Source organism: Stegastes partitus, unplaced genomic scaffold (assembly GCF_000690725.1).
Source record: "Stegastes partitus isolate 25-593 unplaced genomic scaffold, Stegastes_partitus-1.0.2 Scaffold168, whole genome shotgun sequence".
Taxonomy (NCBI): Eukaryota; Metazoa; Chordata; class Actinopteri; family Pomacentridae; genus Stegastes; species Stegastes partitus.
In genome coordinates, this window is record NW_007577899.1 from 222,719 (window position 1) to 241,023 (window position 18,305).

The following is an 18,305-nucleotide window of genomic DNA, read 5'->3' on the forward strand; positions in this document are numbered from 1 at the left end:
GGCGGACCTACCGACAGCATCACGTCTTTAATCTTGTTTTCTTGCAGCCTTGTTGTCTCTCGGTCCCACCAGACCCGGCAGCATCCTGGCGTGCCGCTGACCTTTGACCTTCATCCTCTGTTTACCTTCATCCTATTTGCGTAGCCGCTGGACCGCTCCTGCTCGTGCACGCGAGCGCACGCCCCCGCGTCGCGCTCGAACCCCCGCACAAACACACAGAGGCGCTCGTGCGCAGGAGCGGACTGGAACTTTCTAACGTCTGCTTTTAAAAAAGAAAAGGAGAGTTTCATTTTATTTATTTATTTTATATATAACGTTTTCTCCGCTTGTGAAGGTGAAAGGCGTCCGTGAGGTTTTGTCCGGCCACAGTTAGAGGATGACGGAGGAAGCTTGGCGATAAAGACGCAGAAGGAAATTAAGCTTATCGTGTGTGAGAGCTTCAGAGTGACGGACAGAAGGACGCCAGCATCCAGAAGCAATGAGGTAAAAACATCACCTGTCCGTCCAACACATTAACTTTCTTTAAAATCATTTACTTTTCCTGCTTTAGCGCGTTTAAGTTGATGTCCAACCGGTGTTTTTCTGCTCTGTCACAGTTAATTTAGCCTCTTAAGCCTTTAACAGCAGGAATTCTGAACCGATGTCATTGATAGCACAACTATTAGCCACCGTGAGAAGTTTTAAACTGTCCTCCTAATATGAACAATTAAGTTATGTTGATGTGAATGACCATGTTAAGTAAATGAACCAGGTAGCTGTTGTAGACCTGCTGCCGTCATCCGTTACGCCACAGATAGGGAGTTAGATTTTAGATAGCTTTGTTAACATTCATTCACTTTCCCTTCGTTGCTGATAAGATTTGTTTTGTTTTTTTAATTTATTTAAAACAGCTTCAAAATTTAAGATGGTGTCTCTAAAAAGCAGGTTCCTTCCACAAGTTAACCAGGTGGGCTTTAACTTGTGAGAAATCCTAAAATTTTTGGTGGCATTTTGCACCAATAATACATTTTTGTCACAAATGAAATTGGATGATTTATGTTGTAGTCAATACACACAGGTGAACCTTATCAGTGTGTCAGTCAAAAATGTCAAATATAAGCCTATTTCCCTCTCTCAAATATCCTGTCTTTGTTTGTCTTATCTGCTATACTGAATATTTTTTATACAATTATTCAAACAAGCAGTTAGAAAACAGCCATTGGACTCCATGCAGGGAGAATTCATGAAGAGAATAGTTGACAATCAGTCATTTTTAAAAACAACCCCTTGGTAAATACACAACAGGAGATGTTAGCCGCATGTCTGTAAAGAGGAAGCCTTTTCAAATTTCCAACTAAGTTCACAGGATTCACAATGATGGCAATTGACAAATAATCTTGTTTTCTGTAAACGAGTGGAAACCTCACAAGATAAGCACCCTGCTGACGTTTTACCAGGAACTGTGCCATTCAAGCAATCATCAATAAAAACAAAAAGCAGCCCAATGTTCCAGGGTTGAGTTCGATCGACTGAAGCTTTGGAAAACCCCTTCCTCTTTTTGGAAAGTGGCTCAGACAAGCAGAACAGAGTAGTGAAACCAGCAGACAGGGGAAAAAGGACACCAGTGGAACAGCATTTCACACAAGAACGAACAATAAGCGTATTGTCATTACCACATAGTGTCACAGAAGTGTGTTGGCCTTTTACAGAAACACTACCCCTGTGTGCAAGTGTGTAAAAGAAACCAGATTGTTGTCATTTAATGTAACAGGGGTGCAGCACAAAGCCGACCTGCCACAGTGGGCAGGTCGTACAAGGTTAAAGGTATGAATCAGATGAATTACTGCGTAATCCCTCCATGACTTTGCTATTAAATCAGATATGTATTTGCAGCAGAGGAGACAGATTAAAAAGATATTTTAATCCTGGAATTAATGTTGAGTTTGAAGCAGATAGGGATTGAGGAAGGTAGCGGTGATATTTTGCCACATGATTGGGTTCAGCGAGACAGTTCGGTTCGTGACAAGTGACGGGGAAGGAGAAGCAAAGAGGAGAGCGACAGAGAGGCAGATCAGAGCGAACCACTGAGTGTAGGTGGTGACTGGAAAAAATGTTCTTAATGTGCACTGGGTGCGTCACTGACATGTCATTCCAGTACACACCTGAACAGTGTGTATGCGTGTTGTGAATGAGCGTGTGTTACTGGGGAAGAGCCTGCAGCTAGACTAACAAGTTCTTTGCATAATGGGGAAATGGCTAGAAGAAGTCCGTCATTAAAGTGGCATTAAAACCACGCACAGGTACGACTTGTTTGCTCTTATTGTTGGACTCTGCTAGGGAGACAGATCTCTGACCTAAAAATCTGACACTGAATACGTTTGTTTGGCTTTGTTTACTTGTTGCCGATTGTGTTGTTGCTTTTCTAATTGGTGGTTCTTTTTCTCAGAGAGACTCTTCATGGTTCTAGGATGGATCAATGCTCTTCAAAGGACATTATGCTGCTGTTCAAGATTCCTTGTGGCAGATCTTTGGGACCTTAACTCAGAGGGATCGTGTTTTACCATCTTCAGCAGCTGTGACCATCAGTGTTGGAACAGAGGAGCTGGACTCTCTCTGGATGTTAACAACACCTGAAAAGGAAGAAATAAAAATATAAACGCTATCCTAGTGTGTATTTATCACACAGACAAGCTGACAGACAGCCAGAGAGAACAAAGTGACAAGGTGATAGACCCTGAAATCCTTTGCACTCACGCAGGTCACAATGCCAGACAAGTCCCAAGGTTTCCAGGACAAGAAGAGGCCTGGAGCAGAAGCATCGCAGGTGTCCTTAGTGCCGGACATTGTTGTCATTTCCAGTGATGGGGAGGGCAAAAACACTGGAGGTAATATCCTGGAGCTTGATGATTTCAGTCACGCAACAAACAAGTTAAAACATTCTGCACAAAGCGGCGACGTTGACATTTTACAAGGAAGTGACACCACAGGAAGTCTTGCTGTTGGGGACCAATCAGGACGTGTTGTTTCCCAGGTTCCAGTGGAGGTGGGCGTGGCAAAAACAACACAGGCCCCCGAACCTCTTAAGACCAATTCTTTGTTGAGGGGAACAGGTGTGACCCCGCAGAGTACGGACAATGATGCTCCGGTCAGCTCATCCAGTGAGAAGCTACAAAATGACAACAGTGATTCGGACTACAGCAGCACAAAGTCCAGCCCTGGCTACGCCTGCACTAGTTTCAGCACAGATCTCTGTGGTGAGGATTTATCTGAGCTCGATGGAAGCTCATTTGAAAAGACTAATTCTGTCTCTGCTGTCAATCTGTCTGAATCCAGTTTGAATACTTCCTGTTCTGACAAAACCAATAAAAATAGTCCAGATGATGAAAGGGGCGACTGCGATATAGACTTATCTGCTAAATCGAAACCAAAGAACTCACTCAATGGCACTTCGGCAGCATTCCCTGATTTTTCTTCCCAAGTCAACCAAAGCAGAGACAGTATCGATGTCAGGTGGCACGAGGACGACGGCGACAGGCGAAGCACTCGGTCCAGGAGAAGTGTGAAGGAGGGGGTGTGTTGCTGCTATCAGGCTTTCCACAGAGCTTTTCTGCGCTGTGTGGAGGAGACTCCAGCCATGCTGCCTGGACTGGTGCTGTCTTTGCTCTTCTGTGTGGCCATCATCGTCCTCATTCCCACCACAGGCAGGGTGAGACCAAGAGAGAGAGAGTGTGTGTGTGTGTGTGTGAGGGTTTATGTTGTATATGTACACACATGATGTTTAAACTTTACATGTTCTTAACAGGGCTGCGAGGTGGTTAGCACCGCCGCCTCGCACCTAGAAGATCTTTCTGTGTGGAGTTTGCATGTTCTCCCCGTGCAGCATAGGTTCTCTCCGGGTTCTCCAGCTTCCTCCGACAAGGTCCAAAAACACGTTGAGGTTAATTGGTGATTCTAAATTGTCCGTAGGTGTGAATGTGAGTGTGCTTGGTTGTCTGTCTCTAAGTGTAGCCCTGTGATAGACTGGTGACCTGTCCAGGTGAACCTGCCTTCACCCTGAGTCAGCTGAGATAGACTCCAGCACCCCACGACCCTACTGAGGAATAAACAGTGTATAGATAATAGATGGATGGATGGATGTTCTTAACAACCTGCCGTATGTCTGCTGACACTTGTAGGAGTTGATGATCAGTTATTACGTCAGTTAAATGTAGCTCCAGCTTTTCCAAGCTGAGGATTGACTGCTTGTCTTCAGTGTATATTTAAATATCTACAAAAAGCTATTCATAGATAATACATTAAATGACAAAAACATCATGTTCCCACTGTCGACACCCTGAAACTGGAAAAGGTTAAGCATTTTTGCTTGAAAAATTACTGATTAACTATCAAAAAAGTGGCAGATTATTTTTTGACAATTGACTATGAATGGTTTATGTGTAATACAAATACCAGTTGCAGATCTCTGTAAACCAACAAAACATATTTAATATGTTCTGTGTTCTAAGAGACGGTTGTGTTTGACGGTCAGATGACAGAAAAGCAGAGAAGAGAATGAAAAATATCTTGTTTATCTGTCTGTGTTGCAACAGTGTAGAGAGGATCAAGCATGTTGCTGAAAGAAATGTGCCGCAGTGTGGAGAATTAAACCTGTTCTTCCAAAACACAACAGCATTCTTTTGCTTCAATTAAAGAACTATTTGATTTCTCATTCCTGCAAAGCAGTGATGCACATGAAGACAGTACTTACAGTATGTACTGTAAGTCAAAAGTAGGTTCCGTCAAACTGTTAAAACATGTCTGCCGTATTGAAAAAGTGCAGCCTCTTGTAACAAGTGTTTTGTGCTCACATACAGCGAGATTCTACTCAACAAATGACAGAGGGTTTGCGTCCCAGTACATATGCATCACCGAAGTAGCTTGTTGAATTCCCACCACATGAATTTATGACTAGGCCACTGCACATTCAGCCAAAGTTAGTATCTCCATTTAAAAAAATAACCATGAGCCTTGCTCTCATCGCTAGAATTAAAATACCTTTTCTCCACATGGCAGGGGCAGATTAAAAACACTGCACCACCTGTTTGAAGCTCCGCCTGGCTTTCATGTCTGATGAATAAAGGCATTTTCATTTTGGTCCTTAGTGTTGAGCAGACAGGTGTTTTTTGGATATAGTAAACAGCTGAGTGAAAACAGGAAAGATCAAGCTTTGCTAATGCATATTAATATGAAGAACTCCTTTTCCTTTGTTCGTGTATGCTAATGAAATTAAACTTAGGTGAACTGCTTTTTTGCACTGACCTGACACAGCATCTGTCCAGTGGTTGGGAAAATGAACCGCTTTTTTTGAGATGTTGCTTTTCATTCATGCGCTAATTTTCAACTCTCTTCCCTCTTCTCTGCACAGAACATTGACTTTCATGTAGGTGCGCTGTCGGTAGTTTGCGTGGTTCTTTGTCTGAGTGTCGTGCTACTTGTCTGCCTGCCCTGGCTGGCCACGGTGAGGCGCTGTGGAGGAGCACTGGCCCTCTTTGTCTGGGGAACACTATACATCACTGCCATAGTCTTCATCTTCACAGGAGGGCCTGTTACAACATGGGAACAGGTGAGATAAAGGGAGGGATTGAGTTGTATTTTGGCAAGAGTTTGTTTCATCTCTAACTCTTCTTCACGTGTTTCTCTCTTCCTCTGCTCCTACGCCTTCTGTCCCCTCCTCAGGTCGCATTTTTCCTCTTCCTCTCTCTAAGTGTGTACACGGTGCTGCCTCTCTCTCTGGCCTGGGCCCTCATGGTCGGGATAGGGACCAGTGTTTCACACATCATCATCATCAGTGTCTACGTCCCTGTTACCAGCCCAGAGACACCCGATCTGGCTGTGCAGGTGAGGTCCTGCTATATTTGAATATATTTAAAACAATCTCTAACTGTACAAATACAATGGTAACCATGTAGTTTTAACAGTGCTGAAGTTGTAATTGGTGCAAAAGCTGCACATGTAAATGATCTACACAACTATAAAGCAATTTTTGCATGTGTCAGCAAACAACGTCCAAATTCAAATACTGCATGAAGCTTTGAGCAGCCTGCACAATAGATTTTTTGTCGTGTGTGACCTGCCTGGCTTAGTTCATCTAGAAAAAAAACGATGTGAATGTCCTGTAACTGTCTTACAGGGAAGTGCTGCTCACGCACATGCAGTTATTTGTTTTTTCAAACAGCAGTGTGTTTTCTATGGAAGTAGGAAAGTGTGTCGATGATCTACACGAATTGAAATGCTATTTTTGTTACATTTTCTGTCACTAATTTACATAACAAAATAGTGGCTCAGCTTCTGCAGTATAGACTTACTGTGGTCTCAATAGAAGAGGATAATAAAGTTTAAGTCACCTCCTCTGCTCTGATTGTCTTCTCAGCTGGTGGCGAATGCTGTGCTGTTTGTGTGCGTAAACTGCATTGGAATTTTTCACCTGTGGATGACCGAACATGATCTCAGGATATCCAACCAGAAGAGAGAAGAGTTCAGCGCAATACGCTCCCAGAAGGATATAAGCAAATATCAGCAGGTTAAAGCTCTTTAAACAGCGTTGCTTCAAATTAACAACATCATTTCTTTTATGTGTTCCAGTGTTGTGCTTCGGATGAAGACAAGAGAACAGTCTAGTTCAGTAGAAAACAGAAAACTTTTCATATAAATAGAGCTTTAATTTGCTGCAATAGAGGTCACTTGTCATTTGAAGACACAAACCTAAAAATATGAACTCACCTTTTAGTGATGTGATTTAAAAAAAAAAAAACAATAATTAAAAAATCACTAAATGTTATTTGTACTGTTTCATACAAATGCATGTTGTGATCCAAATATGATTTGAATCTATCAAAATGATTTTAAACACTCAATACCTTAGGACATGGTTTGATCAAATGGATATTTTTTTATTGCAGAAATCCGCTTCCCCTCTTTGGGTCTCTTCTGGCAGGCTTGTTTCATTCACTCTGAGTTTAAAATCGTTACGTGTAATTGCTCTCATTAAGGGGCTCTTTATGTGGACAGCCTCGGTTTGGTTACTGTATGCTTTTCTTGCCATTAAGCCAATAGATTAATCATTCACTTGTCTGAAGCACAGCAGCAATAGAATAGGCAAACCCAAATGGACGCTATTCAGAGCAAGTAAGCAAACACATGAAACGTGATCCTCTGAGTAAACATGGCCTCGCTTCAAGGAGGCCTTTGATGGCCGCCTATTTCTTTTACAGCCATTGTGAACAGATTGTCACTTCTTTAAGAGACAGAAATCCAATGAACCAGTGCGCAAGGTCTCAAAACTTATTGCCGACCTTCTCCGCTCACACGTTTACCCCTATTCTCTGTGTTTCCTCGGCAACAGGAGCAGCTTCTCCTGTCGGTGTTGCCACGGTACATTGCCATGGAGTTGAAAACGGAGGTGATAAAGAGGTTGTCCAAGCCCAAGGGTGATCAGGAGAACGAATCCAACTTCCACAACTTTCACAGCCTTTATATACGGCAGCACAAAGACGTCAGGTGAGACTCATACTGTTGAGGTTGTTGCTGAAAACATTGTCAGTTCCTTAAAGGTTGTTTTTTCTCCATGTTGTAGCCTCTACTCTCTTGTCTGGGATTTTTGTGCTCTTTGGGTTGTTGATTAAGTGATAATACGGCTCAGATCCATGTCCTACTCAGATATGGTTGGTTTAAATCATGGTAATTATTAGCCTTATTAAACATGTGAAGAGTTTTGCAAAGGGGTTAATTATGCAAATTACAATCAGAGAAAACATCGACTGGTATATGATGGAAAAGTAGTCATTCAACCCCCAAGATGTATGAAAGACAGTAATTCAGGAACACCTGACATGCCTTCTAAGTATGTGTTGAGGCTGTAGATCTCTAAACTACAAAAAAAAAATCAGAGAAATGTGGTGTATTTATCAGTCACTCCAAGATATTATTACATCAATACGTGTATAATATTGGTGTCTTTCTGTGTGGGGTTTTACAGCATCCTGTATGCCGACATCGTGGGCTTCACAAAGCTGGCGAGTACGTGCTCACCAGAGGAACTGGTTGCAGTACTCAATAAGCTTTTTGGTAAATTCGACGACATCGCCAAGGTGACAGCACTTTTTTTATTTCTTCACAACGAACAGCTTCTTAGTAGGTCTGAGCACCGTGACTCACTCGCTGCCCCTCTTTCTGCTTCTTTCTATTTGTAGAAGAATGGATGTCTTCGCATTAAGATCCTGGGTGACTGCTACTATTGTGTGTCAGGTCTGCCTGACCCCATTCCCACCCATGCCAGGAACTGTGTCCAGATGGGCCTGGACATGTGCACTGCCATCAGGTCAGTTTATCTGAATTCCTCCAAAGTTTTTTGTTGTTGTTTTGATTCATTTCGCCACCTTTTCTCTTGGCTTTCTCCATTCCTTTTTCTTCTGTGCACACCTATAGCGCTTGTAGTAATGAGGAATTTCTGGTGAAATCGATTTAAAATGTGTGAGGTTGCAATGTACAGAATAATCTCATGAGGTACCTCCCACCTGATTTCTGGAGTAAAGCTAGGGATTTTTTTTTGCATCTGATGTTCCTGTCTGATGTCCACATGGTTAATCTACAATAATGTATTACAGCTATAAGCACACATTTACAAGAGTTAGAAGCACCATAGTTTATCAGTTGTCCATAATATTTTCAGTTTTTAGTTTTGTGTTAATTTCAGGCCCCATGTAGATCAAATGTGAGTTACGTGACATTTAACATTATAATTGAATTTTGTGTTACTTTCTGTTTTGCTTTCCATGTTTAAGTCCTCACTGGTTTCCTGAGAAGAAAACTGTTAAGGGTATACCATATATCGTGTGATTATAAGAAGCAGTGCAGCAACATGTTTTTAGTACAAAGACATTAAGAACAGCTGTAGCAGAATGGCAGCTGTTTCAAAATAAAAAGACAGTTTTTAACTTGTTTACATTAATTGTCCTTCGTTTTTTAGTCGTGTTAGTGCTCTGCATACAATTCATACTGAAAATACAGTATACAGCCCAACAAGACGTATCTGAAACTGGCACGACGTTGTTATTCTGATTTAAGCAATGTGTTTATCTCTTTGTAGTAAACTGCGAGAGGCGACAGGGGTTGAGATTAGCATGCGAGTAGGCGTCCACACCGGCAACGTGCTCTGTGGTGTGATCGGTTTGCAGAAGTGGCAGTACGACGTGTGGTCGCATGATGTGACTTTAGCCAACCACATGGAGTCGGGAGGCCTTCCTGGGTGAGACAGTCTTCAACTCAGCCCAGAAAATCTCAAAAAAAATAAGTTGGTGTAAATGCTTTTTTAGTAATGAACTAAAGTTTGAGGTTAACATAGATTATACATGTTCAGTTTTCTTTCCTTTCTGTATTTTGTTATTAATGCTGTTATCATAAATAGGCGAGTCCACATCACAGAGGAGACACTGCAGCACTTGAATGGAGCGTACCAAGTGGAGACTGGGGATGGAGGGAGTCGGGATCCTCTTCTTACAGGGAGGAAAACGTACCTGGTGATTGACCCCCACAAGCCAGACAGTATTTCTAGAAGGCCTAAACTGGTAGGTGTCTTTGAGTCATGCGTGCATTTGAATTGCATGTATTGTAGACTATTGTTTATGAGTTAACAGCATATTACATGTACAGAATTGTTTGTTTCCAAAAATCAAACCCTATGAAGGAAATGTAAATGGATTGCAGTTTTAAAAATTGCACTGTCAATGGATTGCAGATTTGACAAACTAAGAAATCGAGTTGCTCTAAATGCAATACCATGATAAAAGATTATCTTAGTTTGATCCTAAAAACAAGCAAAGGGAAAACTTGCTCAAAGTACCTGCATACTCTCATCACTGTACGTATTGTATGAGAATCAGTGGTGCTCACGATCCCTATTTACAAATGAAGCAAGGCACTGATCCCTAAGTTACTCCGATTATACTCTCAGCTATGATCTAGGACATGCAAAAAACTTAAAAAGCTAAGACACAGTTATCTTTATTGTAATTTCAGGCGAACAGTCTTGCATCAGGAGAGAACAGGCAGCGGGCGTCGGTCCGGATGTCTCAGTATCTTCAGTCCTGGCATTCCATCCACCCCTTCGCAGACCTGAGCAACCCCGATGCCAAGTCCTCCAAGAAGCCAATCATCCCCACCAATGTTGTCATGAACCAGTCGCAGCTGTCTGCGGTATGTATTTGTGTTGCTGCCCTGTTTGCTGCTTAGCTTCTAACACATATTGAGCTGTGTATATAAATGGACATGCAGTATGTCACGCCACTTCTGGCTCTTTGTTTTGTCTCGCACCAGTGTTTGATCATGAACTCTCTATTGTATGTCTGAGAGCGGTGATGTTAGGTCATGCATTCAGTGGGCCTGACAATGTCTCTGTGTGTGTTTGATTCAGGAAAGGCCACCTTTTCAGAACAACCCCAACTGGTAAATGCCAAGAATTATTCAAAGAACCTAATACAAATAAGCAGAACAAAACAAGTAGCCCTTTGCGTTGCAGCACTGATATTAAATGTGTTCTTGTTTTGTCCCAGTCTGGTCGTCGATAATGGTGTCAGGGGATCACTGGACACTTTGGACACTGCAGGGTAAGTTTTATTCTTACTGGACTTCTTCAGTGTTTAACAAAAGTCAGTTCACGTTCATTTGTAAATAGGATTTATTAAATTTTCACTCACAATATTGATCTTCATTAATTGAGATAACTGAACTTGATTGAATTGATTTATGGTGTTATTTACTTCTGCCCCTGTTCATATTGTCTCATTGTATGGTAGCTTCCTTGCATCTGTCTTTCTTCCTGTGACTCTTCTTTTAATTTTTCGTTCAGGAGGAGAGCGAAGAAGCTCAACTGTCTGACTCTGCTGTTTAATGACCTCAGCTTAGAGAAAAAGGTAGATTCTGACTATATGTACGAATACATAAGTGTAATGTACAGTGTGTATTGAAGGAATATACTGATGGACCTTTTAGTAAAAGCAGTGCTCTTGCATTATGCAGAACCTTAACTGAAATGAAACTACATCAACTTTTTGAACTGTTTGTTTTCCAGTTTCGCTTTTCAGAAGTGAAGGGTTTGCACCACTCGCTGAGCTGCAACGCTTTGATCTTTGTGACTTTCTTCGTTGTTCAGATGCTTGTCTCTATAAGGTGGGTAGTGGTCACACCTCAATGTCATATTTGTTCACACTCACCAAATTCTGAAGTAAGTTTTAGTGAAGTTAAACATGCTTGAAAACCTGAAGTCTGCAGTCACAAGCTTGCTAACTTACAAACACACATCTTTATTAACTGAGGAATAAAAAGCATACATTTTCAATTCTCACAGGAACTTTGAGATGGCAGTTTCCTACGGTGCGACTTTTCCAGTGTTTGTGCTGCTTCTGTCCGTCGCTTTCACTGGATACCTGGAGGTAAACACTATGTGCAGTATTGGTAAAAAGAAAAGGTTTTTTATATCATGATGCTACATCAAGTAAAAACAAACATTCATACACTCATAGCACAAGTTCAGGGTTGATGACATGACTGCAGACACAGCACACAGGTGCTTTTGTACATGTAGGTACACAATTACCGATCAGTTTCACAGTCACTGATCAGCAATCATTTTAAAATGAATGAAAAGACAAAATCAGCAAAAATAAGTTTGCCAACTTTTTCAATCCTGAATTACAGCTTCCACGGTGGATTTGTGAAGTGATAAGAGTCATGTGATCCCAGACGTTGAATACCTCTAAACATGTGCCTTTATTTTGTTGTTTTGTTCAGAAATGGCGCTCCAAGATGCCGTTGAGTGTCCAGTGGATATCTGGGCTGTCCCGCGGCGTCTCCACCAGGGCGGCGCTGCGGGTGTTTGTGGTCACTCTGTGCACGCTCATCACCCTGCTCATGGCCATCCTCAACTTTGTAAGTTCCTTTTTCAGTTATTTTGCCAGCAAGATTACTTTTATTCATTTCTAAATTCATATTGTCTTATTGTCTCATATTAGGACGTAAAATTATTCAACAGAAATGTGTGTTTGTATTGTCTGTCAATCCTTCTATTAATTCATCAAATGATTCTCAGAATTCTTCGCTTCTCTTTGTTGTTTTCTCTTCCGTGGTGTTTGTGTTCCTTCCAGTTCTTCCTTCCAGGAAACAACTGCACCTCGATCGCTAACAGGACGGAGTTGGAAGCTCTTAAACTCTACACCGTGCCTGTGAGTGCCTCCACGTTTTCACACGTTTCTTTTTTATCATTTAGTTTAGAATTCTGTGGTGAACGCATGATGCTGCGTTTTACTTTATCTTCAGTTTAAACATTATTTCCTCTCAGTCCTTAATACGTTTAGCATTGTCCTTAACTTTTCCTACTACTCTGATTCATGCTTGACTTTGGGGAAAAAAGGATTTCAAACAGCAAAAATCGAAGCTTTGATGCATTATTAGCCAGTATGGTACAACAAACTACAAAAATCTCTTACATATTTTATCACTTTTAGCAAATGAATTCCTCACATATAGAGTCGTATTGTAGCTCAAAGTTTTTCCTCCCTTCCTTATAACCTCCAAAGGATTTTTTTGTTTATTCTTTATCTCTTGAACAGTGATAGTTTCAGTACAATATTTGAACAACGCACTAACCTGTTTGATCCGTGTATTTCTCTGTTTAAACATCAAGTACTACCTGTACTGCTGCCTGCTGGCCATGCTGGGAGTGATTGTGTTCACCAGGACGTGCTTTTCTATCAAAGCGCTGCTGCTCACCCTGGCTGTGGTGGTCTACCTTGCCCTCTTCCTCCACGTTTACGCTCCGAGGTCAACCTGCCTTATTGGCCTGCTTTATGACAATGGCACCAGGTGGGTAACATTTGGACATTTATACATCAGTTACACAATCCAAGGTGATCGTAAAATGTCTTGTTCTGCAGAATCCAAACACATTCAGTTTACTGTCATAAGGACTAAATCCAGACGTTTGAGAGGCTCGAACCTGCACTTTGGCCTTGTGGTTTACTAATGAATTATTCAACTATGGACTAGACTAAACAAATAATGAGTATTTTTAGGTGTGGCTCTACAGGTTTCAATCCAGAGCAAGGTGGAGTTAACCACATCAGATCCTCCCCTGGTATGTTACAAATCAGAGGCTTAAAACATCTGCGTGTTCTGTGAGGTTCAGTCATTATTAAAGTCAATTAAAGCGCTGGTTTTATGCAACAATATAGTAAGTAAATGATCAGAAAATGAGGTAGAACAATTGTCAAAGTCATGGTTTAGTGTTGGTCACATTCAAATGCTCATGAAAGTGTGCAGGCATGAATATATATCTAATGTTTTAGCTTGTTAGTTGCACACACAGCCATGCAGACCCTCAGCAGTCCTGCAAAATGACACTTTCCACTCGTCCACATTCATTCACTGCTCATTTTAGTCATTACACAGCCTGGCTCGCTCAGCCGAGGTGTTAAATTTCCTGCTCTTTGTCTGCCACTCACTGTCCAGATTGTGAATCCTTGTCTGGAGTTTCAGATCACCATTATTTATTCAGTAGTATTCTATAGACGGAGACCTGCCCGGGGGTTCAGGCCCCATTGACTGCGAGATACAAGACACTGCTGTTTGAGGAAATATGTAATGGAAGTTGTTTAGCAGTTAAGTAGTCTGCACAGCGCCCCAATGGTTCTACATATGTGCATGTGGTTTTCTACAGGCCCGGTGTGCTGAAGGACCCTCAAATCATGTCTGGGGTTTGGCTGGTCATCTTTTATATCGTATGCCTCATTCTGGCCAGACAGGTGTGTGTACAAATGGTTGTCATTTTCTTCTCATAAAGGGGAGTTTTGGTGTCTAACCTTGAAGCAAGTTGAATTATACTCAGATTTATTCTTACATTTTTGAGCTCTGTCATTCTCTTTCGTCCTCTCTCAGGACGAGTTGGGTTGCCGTGTAGATTTTCTGCTGGAGCGTTGTTTCAGGACAGAAAGAGAAGAGATGGAGACCATGGAGAACGTCAACAAGCTCCTCCTTCAGAACGTTCTGCCGCATCATGTCGCCTCCTTCTTCATGGGCAAAACCGTTCGCAACCAAGTAAATACGACAAAACACAGCAGAGATGCACAACAAATATTTATTACTTCATTACATCCTGGTTTAAATGTAAAACCAATTTCACATCCTGGTTATTCTGGTGTTTATGGCAGCTTTCACATATCACTTTCTGCAGTATGAAATTGTGAGGCATAAAAGATTTTAAATGCTACCTGCTGAACTGCTTGGAAAGGAAATATCAGTTTAAATGATGAGACTCGCAAAAAAATTCAAGATGGTAAAGCTGCAGATCACTGTTTTTGTAGGATACATGTTATTCGTACTCCATCAACCATTAAACTTATTTGAAAACATTAAAAAATGTAGCTTTATAATGTAAAAAACAAACTCTTGAATGTTGAATGTTGGCACTAATGTGATGTTTTCAAGTTACTCAGAAACTTTTTAGGACATTCTTGTGCAAAACTGGTCTCACTTTGTTGCCTTGTGGCTGCAAATTAGAATAAGGTATCACTGAATTAACGCCTTTATATTTATTTTTCAACTCTTTTTCAGGACCTGTACAGTCAGTCATATGACTGTGTGTGCGTGATGTTTGCATCGGTGCCTCAGTTCAAAGAGTTTTACAGCGAGAGCAGCGCCAACCGCGACGGACTGGAGTGTTTGCGCTTCCTCAATGAAATCATCGCAGACTTTGATGAGGTATGAGGAAGAAGATGCTGTTAATTATGGTTGTTGGCAGTGTCTGCAGCTCGGGACATTTTGTCTGTATCTCTGTGTCTTCCTGTTCTTACTCTTTCTGTCCTCTTTTGTCTCTTTCACACAGCTGCTCTCTAAGCCTAAATTCTCCTCAGTGGAGAAGATTAAGACGATTGGCAGCACATACATGGCTGCTGCAGGGCTGACACACTCACCGCAAGGGGATGACAGAAAGGTTTGTGTCCTAAAAGTTTACTCAGACACACGTTGTGCTTTAATTGTTATGTAAGAGTATCACAATGCTGAGCTGGTTATTCATTTTTAGTTATACTCAAGTTAACTGCTTTACTAAAGACAAGGAAAGTCTTTAATCTGAAATGTAGTCATGCAGTGTTGTGTTTTAAGGCGAAAGATGTTTGACATGACAAATCTGTACCCTGCTTGACTAATGAGCTGCATGAATTGCATGAACTCTGGCTCCCCCTGCAGAAAGTTGACTTGTCCTACAGCCATGTGCGCTCCATGGTGGAGTTTGCCATCGCTCTGATGGGAAAGCTGGAGCTTATCAACACACACTCTTTTAACAGCTTCAAACTCAGGATTGGTGAGTCTGGTTTACATAAACACTGATACGACTGTACAAATGCTTTGAACAGAATGAGTCGGTAGAAATTCGAGAATTATTGAACATTTAAACAAACATCTTACTGTTAATGAATGTGGACATTTCATTCCAGACACTAGACTTTAGAGGGGAATCTAATCAAAGGTCGCCTGTGCATCATGTCACTTTATTAATATATATTTAAGTCATGAAATGATGAATGACTAAGATTCTGCAGACAAAGATAACACACATGCTGTGATTAAATCACCTGCGACACAATGTTATGAAAGACACATTTATGATTTACCTTAATACAAATTAAATAATTTCTCATTTTGTTTACCTGCAGGAATAAATCATGGTCCGGTCATAGCAGGAGTTATTGGAGCCCATAAACCTCAGTATGATATCTGGGGGAACTCTGTTAATGTGGCCAGCAGGATGGACAGCACTGGAGTGCTGGACAAGATACAGGTCAGAAGTGAAGAGTTAGAAGACAAGTAGAAACACATAATATATACTGCATTATGTGTCAGGAAGAAATAGGAAGTAGGAACATCTCAAAATGTTTATTTGTCGTAAATGGTAAATTTTGTGTGATCCAATAAATCTTACATAAGCTTGACATTAAAATAAGAGGAGTTATTAATAAATACAGAGAAAAGCACAAGTTAAAAACAAGGTAGTTTCAAATATAGAAAATGAAGGGCGTTGTAGTCTTTAAGATGTACACTATTTAACGGCAACATCCCAGCTTCACTTCCAGCCTGGTTCAGTTACATTTCGTATGCTTGTCCTTTGTCCTGTATGTCCAGTGTGTATCTTTTACTTTCATCTATCAATTAAAGGTAAAAATGACCAAAAAATATCAGAAACTTTTTAAATATCACCAAAACTGACTAGAAATTACATACAAAATGCAGCTTTTCAGTTGAAGGCAGTCTGTCTACATAAGCAGTAGTTTCACACTCCAGCACTACACATCACATTTTCTTTCATACTAACTTCCATCTACTTGTGCTGTAGTTGTGAGCTGAACCTTGGCAGCTTGTTGCCAGTCGCTGTGGGAGAACAGATCAATGGTTGTTCAGGAATAAACTTCAAAACCTTGATTCAGTAGCTCCAGGCTTTTTGGAACAGAAACACACAGCAGATAAAAAGCGGTTAGATTGATGTGAAAACTTCACTCTTTTTTTATTGTAATCATTTTCTGTTTGTCTGCGCTCCCAGGTGACCGAGGAGACGGCCCAGATGGTCCAGAGCGTGGGCTACAACGTCACTCTGAGAGGAAAAGTCAACGTGAAGGGCAAAGGGGAACTCACCACCTACTTTGTTAACACGGACCAGTCGTCTCCTCAGTTCTGATCAGACTGTAACTCACAGCGCAGGCCTGGATCCAGACATGAACTCTAAAACGTTGTTTTAATAAACCTGATGTAGGTTTTTGCAGCTAACCTGACACTACATGACTCATTCTGGTTTTCCCACAGAGAGAAACACAATCAGTGGCAAGGACTTTAAATAGAAAACCGCTGTATGTTCAAGCAGGCCTGCAGTAATTACAAACGCCTGCACTGACTCAGCGCTAAAATGGAGACCTGTTAATCATTTACATCTACAGAGTGGCTGCCTTTGTCTTCTGGATAAGACACTAAAATCAAGCCACGCTGGTTGAAAGAAGACATGAGAATACTACCGGCAACTGAAAGCATCGCTTTCTACAAATGGACCACTCAACGGCCAGCCATCATGCTGTACTGTATCTATACTGTCATGTGAAACTACAGTAGACACTTTTTGCTGTATTATTCTGAAGACGTTATCTACAATCTGCTCTTTTTTTTTTTTTTTGGTACACTTGTCAGTCACATGCATTGTCCTGTTGCAAAACAATGTAAATGCATATGGTTATTTGAAGGAAGAAGAAAAGGTACCAAAGATTTCTGTTGTTTAATGAAGGATCACGTAGAAGTAGCTCATGCCTCACGTATGAAATGTGACAATTTTCTTTAGCATATACAGGATTATATTTTGGGTTATTTATGCTTCTTTCACTGTAGTGGTACAAAACATTCAGCACCTATAAAATGCAGCATCACTTTTCACCGCAGACATTTTGAATCTTAATGCCTTCTGTAAAAAAAAAAAAAAAAAAGGTCTTCTTGTGCAACTTGAAGCAGATACTTGTCTTCACCTCTTGAGATAGACTTAAAGGACTGCAAGACCATTAATGGGATCAGAAAGAAAGTGTATTTGTAGTGTGTGAAACGTATTTATTTTTGAGATTGTTCTTGTTAAATCCAGATGTGCTTTAATTGAGAAATCCTGATTAGGTATAACTATTCTGCCACATAAGAATATTGAAATGATAAAACCTGGAAAGGGAAAACCACTCTTTGGTTAAACTTCCCATAGCTGTGTGCAACCAGTTACCAAGGGGGCTTCAAGCTGAAAAGTTTGGGAGCTCCTGGAATCAGAGATTTAATGCAACCATGCAGGTATAAAGTGAAATACATAAATAAAGTGATATAAAATTATCTCTTTTTTCACTATCGAAACTGACATTATTTATTCAGTGACACATCTGCATACGAGTGAAATGATGCCATGAAAACTTAGATGATGCACATTTGACATTGCACTTTCTAATTTATTGTATGTATTAAGGGATTTCTGCATTACGATCCATTCTTGACTGTGCACAGAGTATTTTTTCATTTTCTGTTTGTGTATTTCTGTGAGGGATGATGAGAGGTGTGAGCTCGAGTATGTTCATTATAGGGAAATATTTTTCTATTTATTTATAAATTCATTAAAAAAATAAAATAAAATACAGCCTCTGATGTCTGCTTGTCTGCTTCCTACATGCAGAAAGTGTGTACTTGACTATTTGTGGAATTTCCCCCACTGCGCTGGAAACGCCCACAAGCGCTCT

The 18,305-nt window shown here is 40.9% G+C and overlaps 1 protein-coding gene across 1 annotated transcript; it reads left to right on the forward strand.

The window, feature by feature from the left end:
- Positions 1 to 245: 245 nt before the first annotated feature.
- LOC103355779 (adenylate cyclase type 4) lies at positions 246 to 18,210 on the forward strand. Its single transcript, XM_008279694.1, has 26 exons — positions 246 to 483; positions 2,426 to 3,685; positions 5,384 to 5,581; positions 5,695 to 5,856; positions 6,389 to 6,538; positions 7,361 to 7,515; positions 7,994 to 8,105; positions 8,208 to 8,335; positions 9,104 to 9,262; positions 9,422 to 9,581; positions 10,033 to 10,209; positions 10,427 to 10,458; positions 10,566 to 10,619; positions 10,862 to 10,925; positions 11,084 to 11,181; positions 11,360 to 11,444; positions 11,803 to 11,940; positions 12,156 to 12,233; positions 12,695 to 12,873; positions 13,727 to 13,811; positions 13,945 to 14,103; positions 14,620 to 14,766; positions 14,891 to 14,998; positions 15,253 to 15,367; positions 15,720 to 15,844; positions 16,601 to 18,210. The coding sequence occupies exons 2-26, from the start codon at positions 2,744 to 2,746 to the stop codon at positions 16,733 to 16,735; spliced, it is 3,945 nt and encodes a 1,314-aa protein (XP_008277916.1). The 5' UTR covers positions 246 to 483; positions 2,426 to 2,743; the 3' UTR covers positions 16,736 to 18,210.
- Positions 18,211 to 18,305: the final 95 nt, after the last annotated feature.

Coding starts and splice junctions, on each gene's coding strand:
- LOC103355779 (XM_008279694.1), top strand. CDS start 2,744: ATGCCAGACAAGTCCCAAGGTTTCCAGGACAAGAAGAGGCCTGGAGCA. Junction 11,182..11,359: donor CAGATGCTTGTCTCTATAAG/GTGGGTAGTGGT, acceptor CAATTCTCACAG/GAACTTTGAGATGGCAGTTT. Junction 12,234..12,694: donor TTAAACTCTACACCGTGCCT/GTGAGTGCCTCC, acceptor TTAAACATCAAG/TACTACCTGTACTGCTGCCT.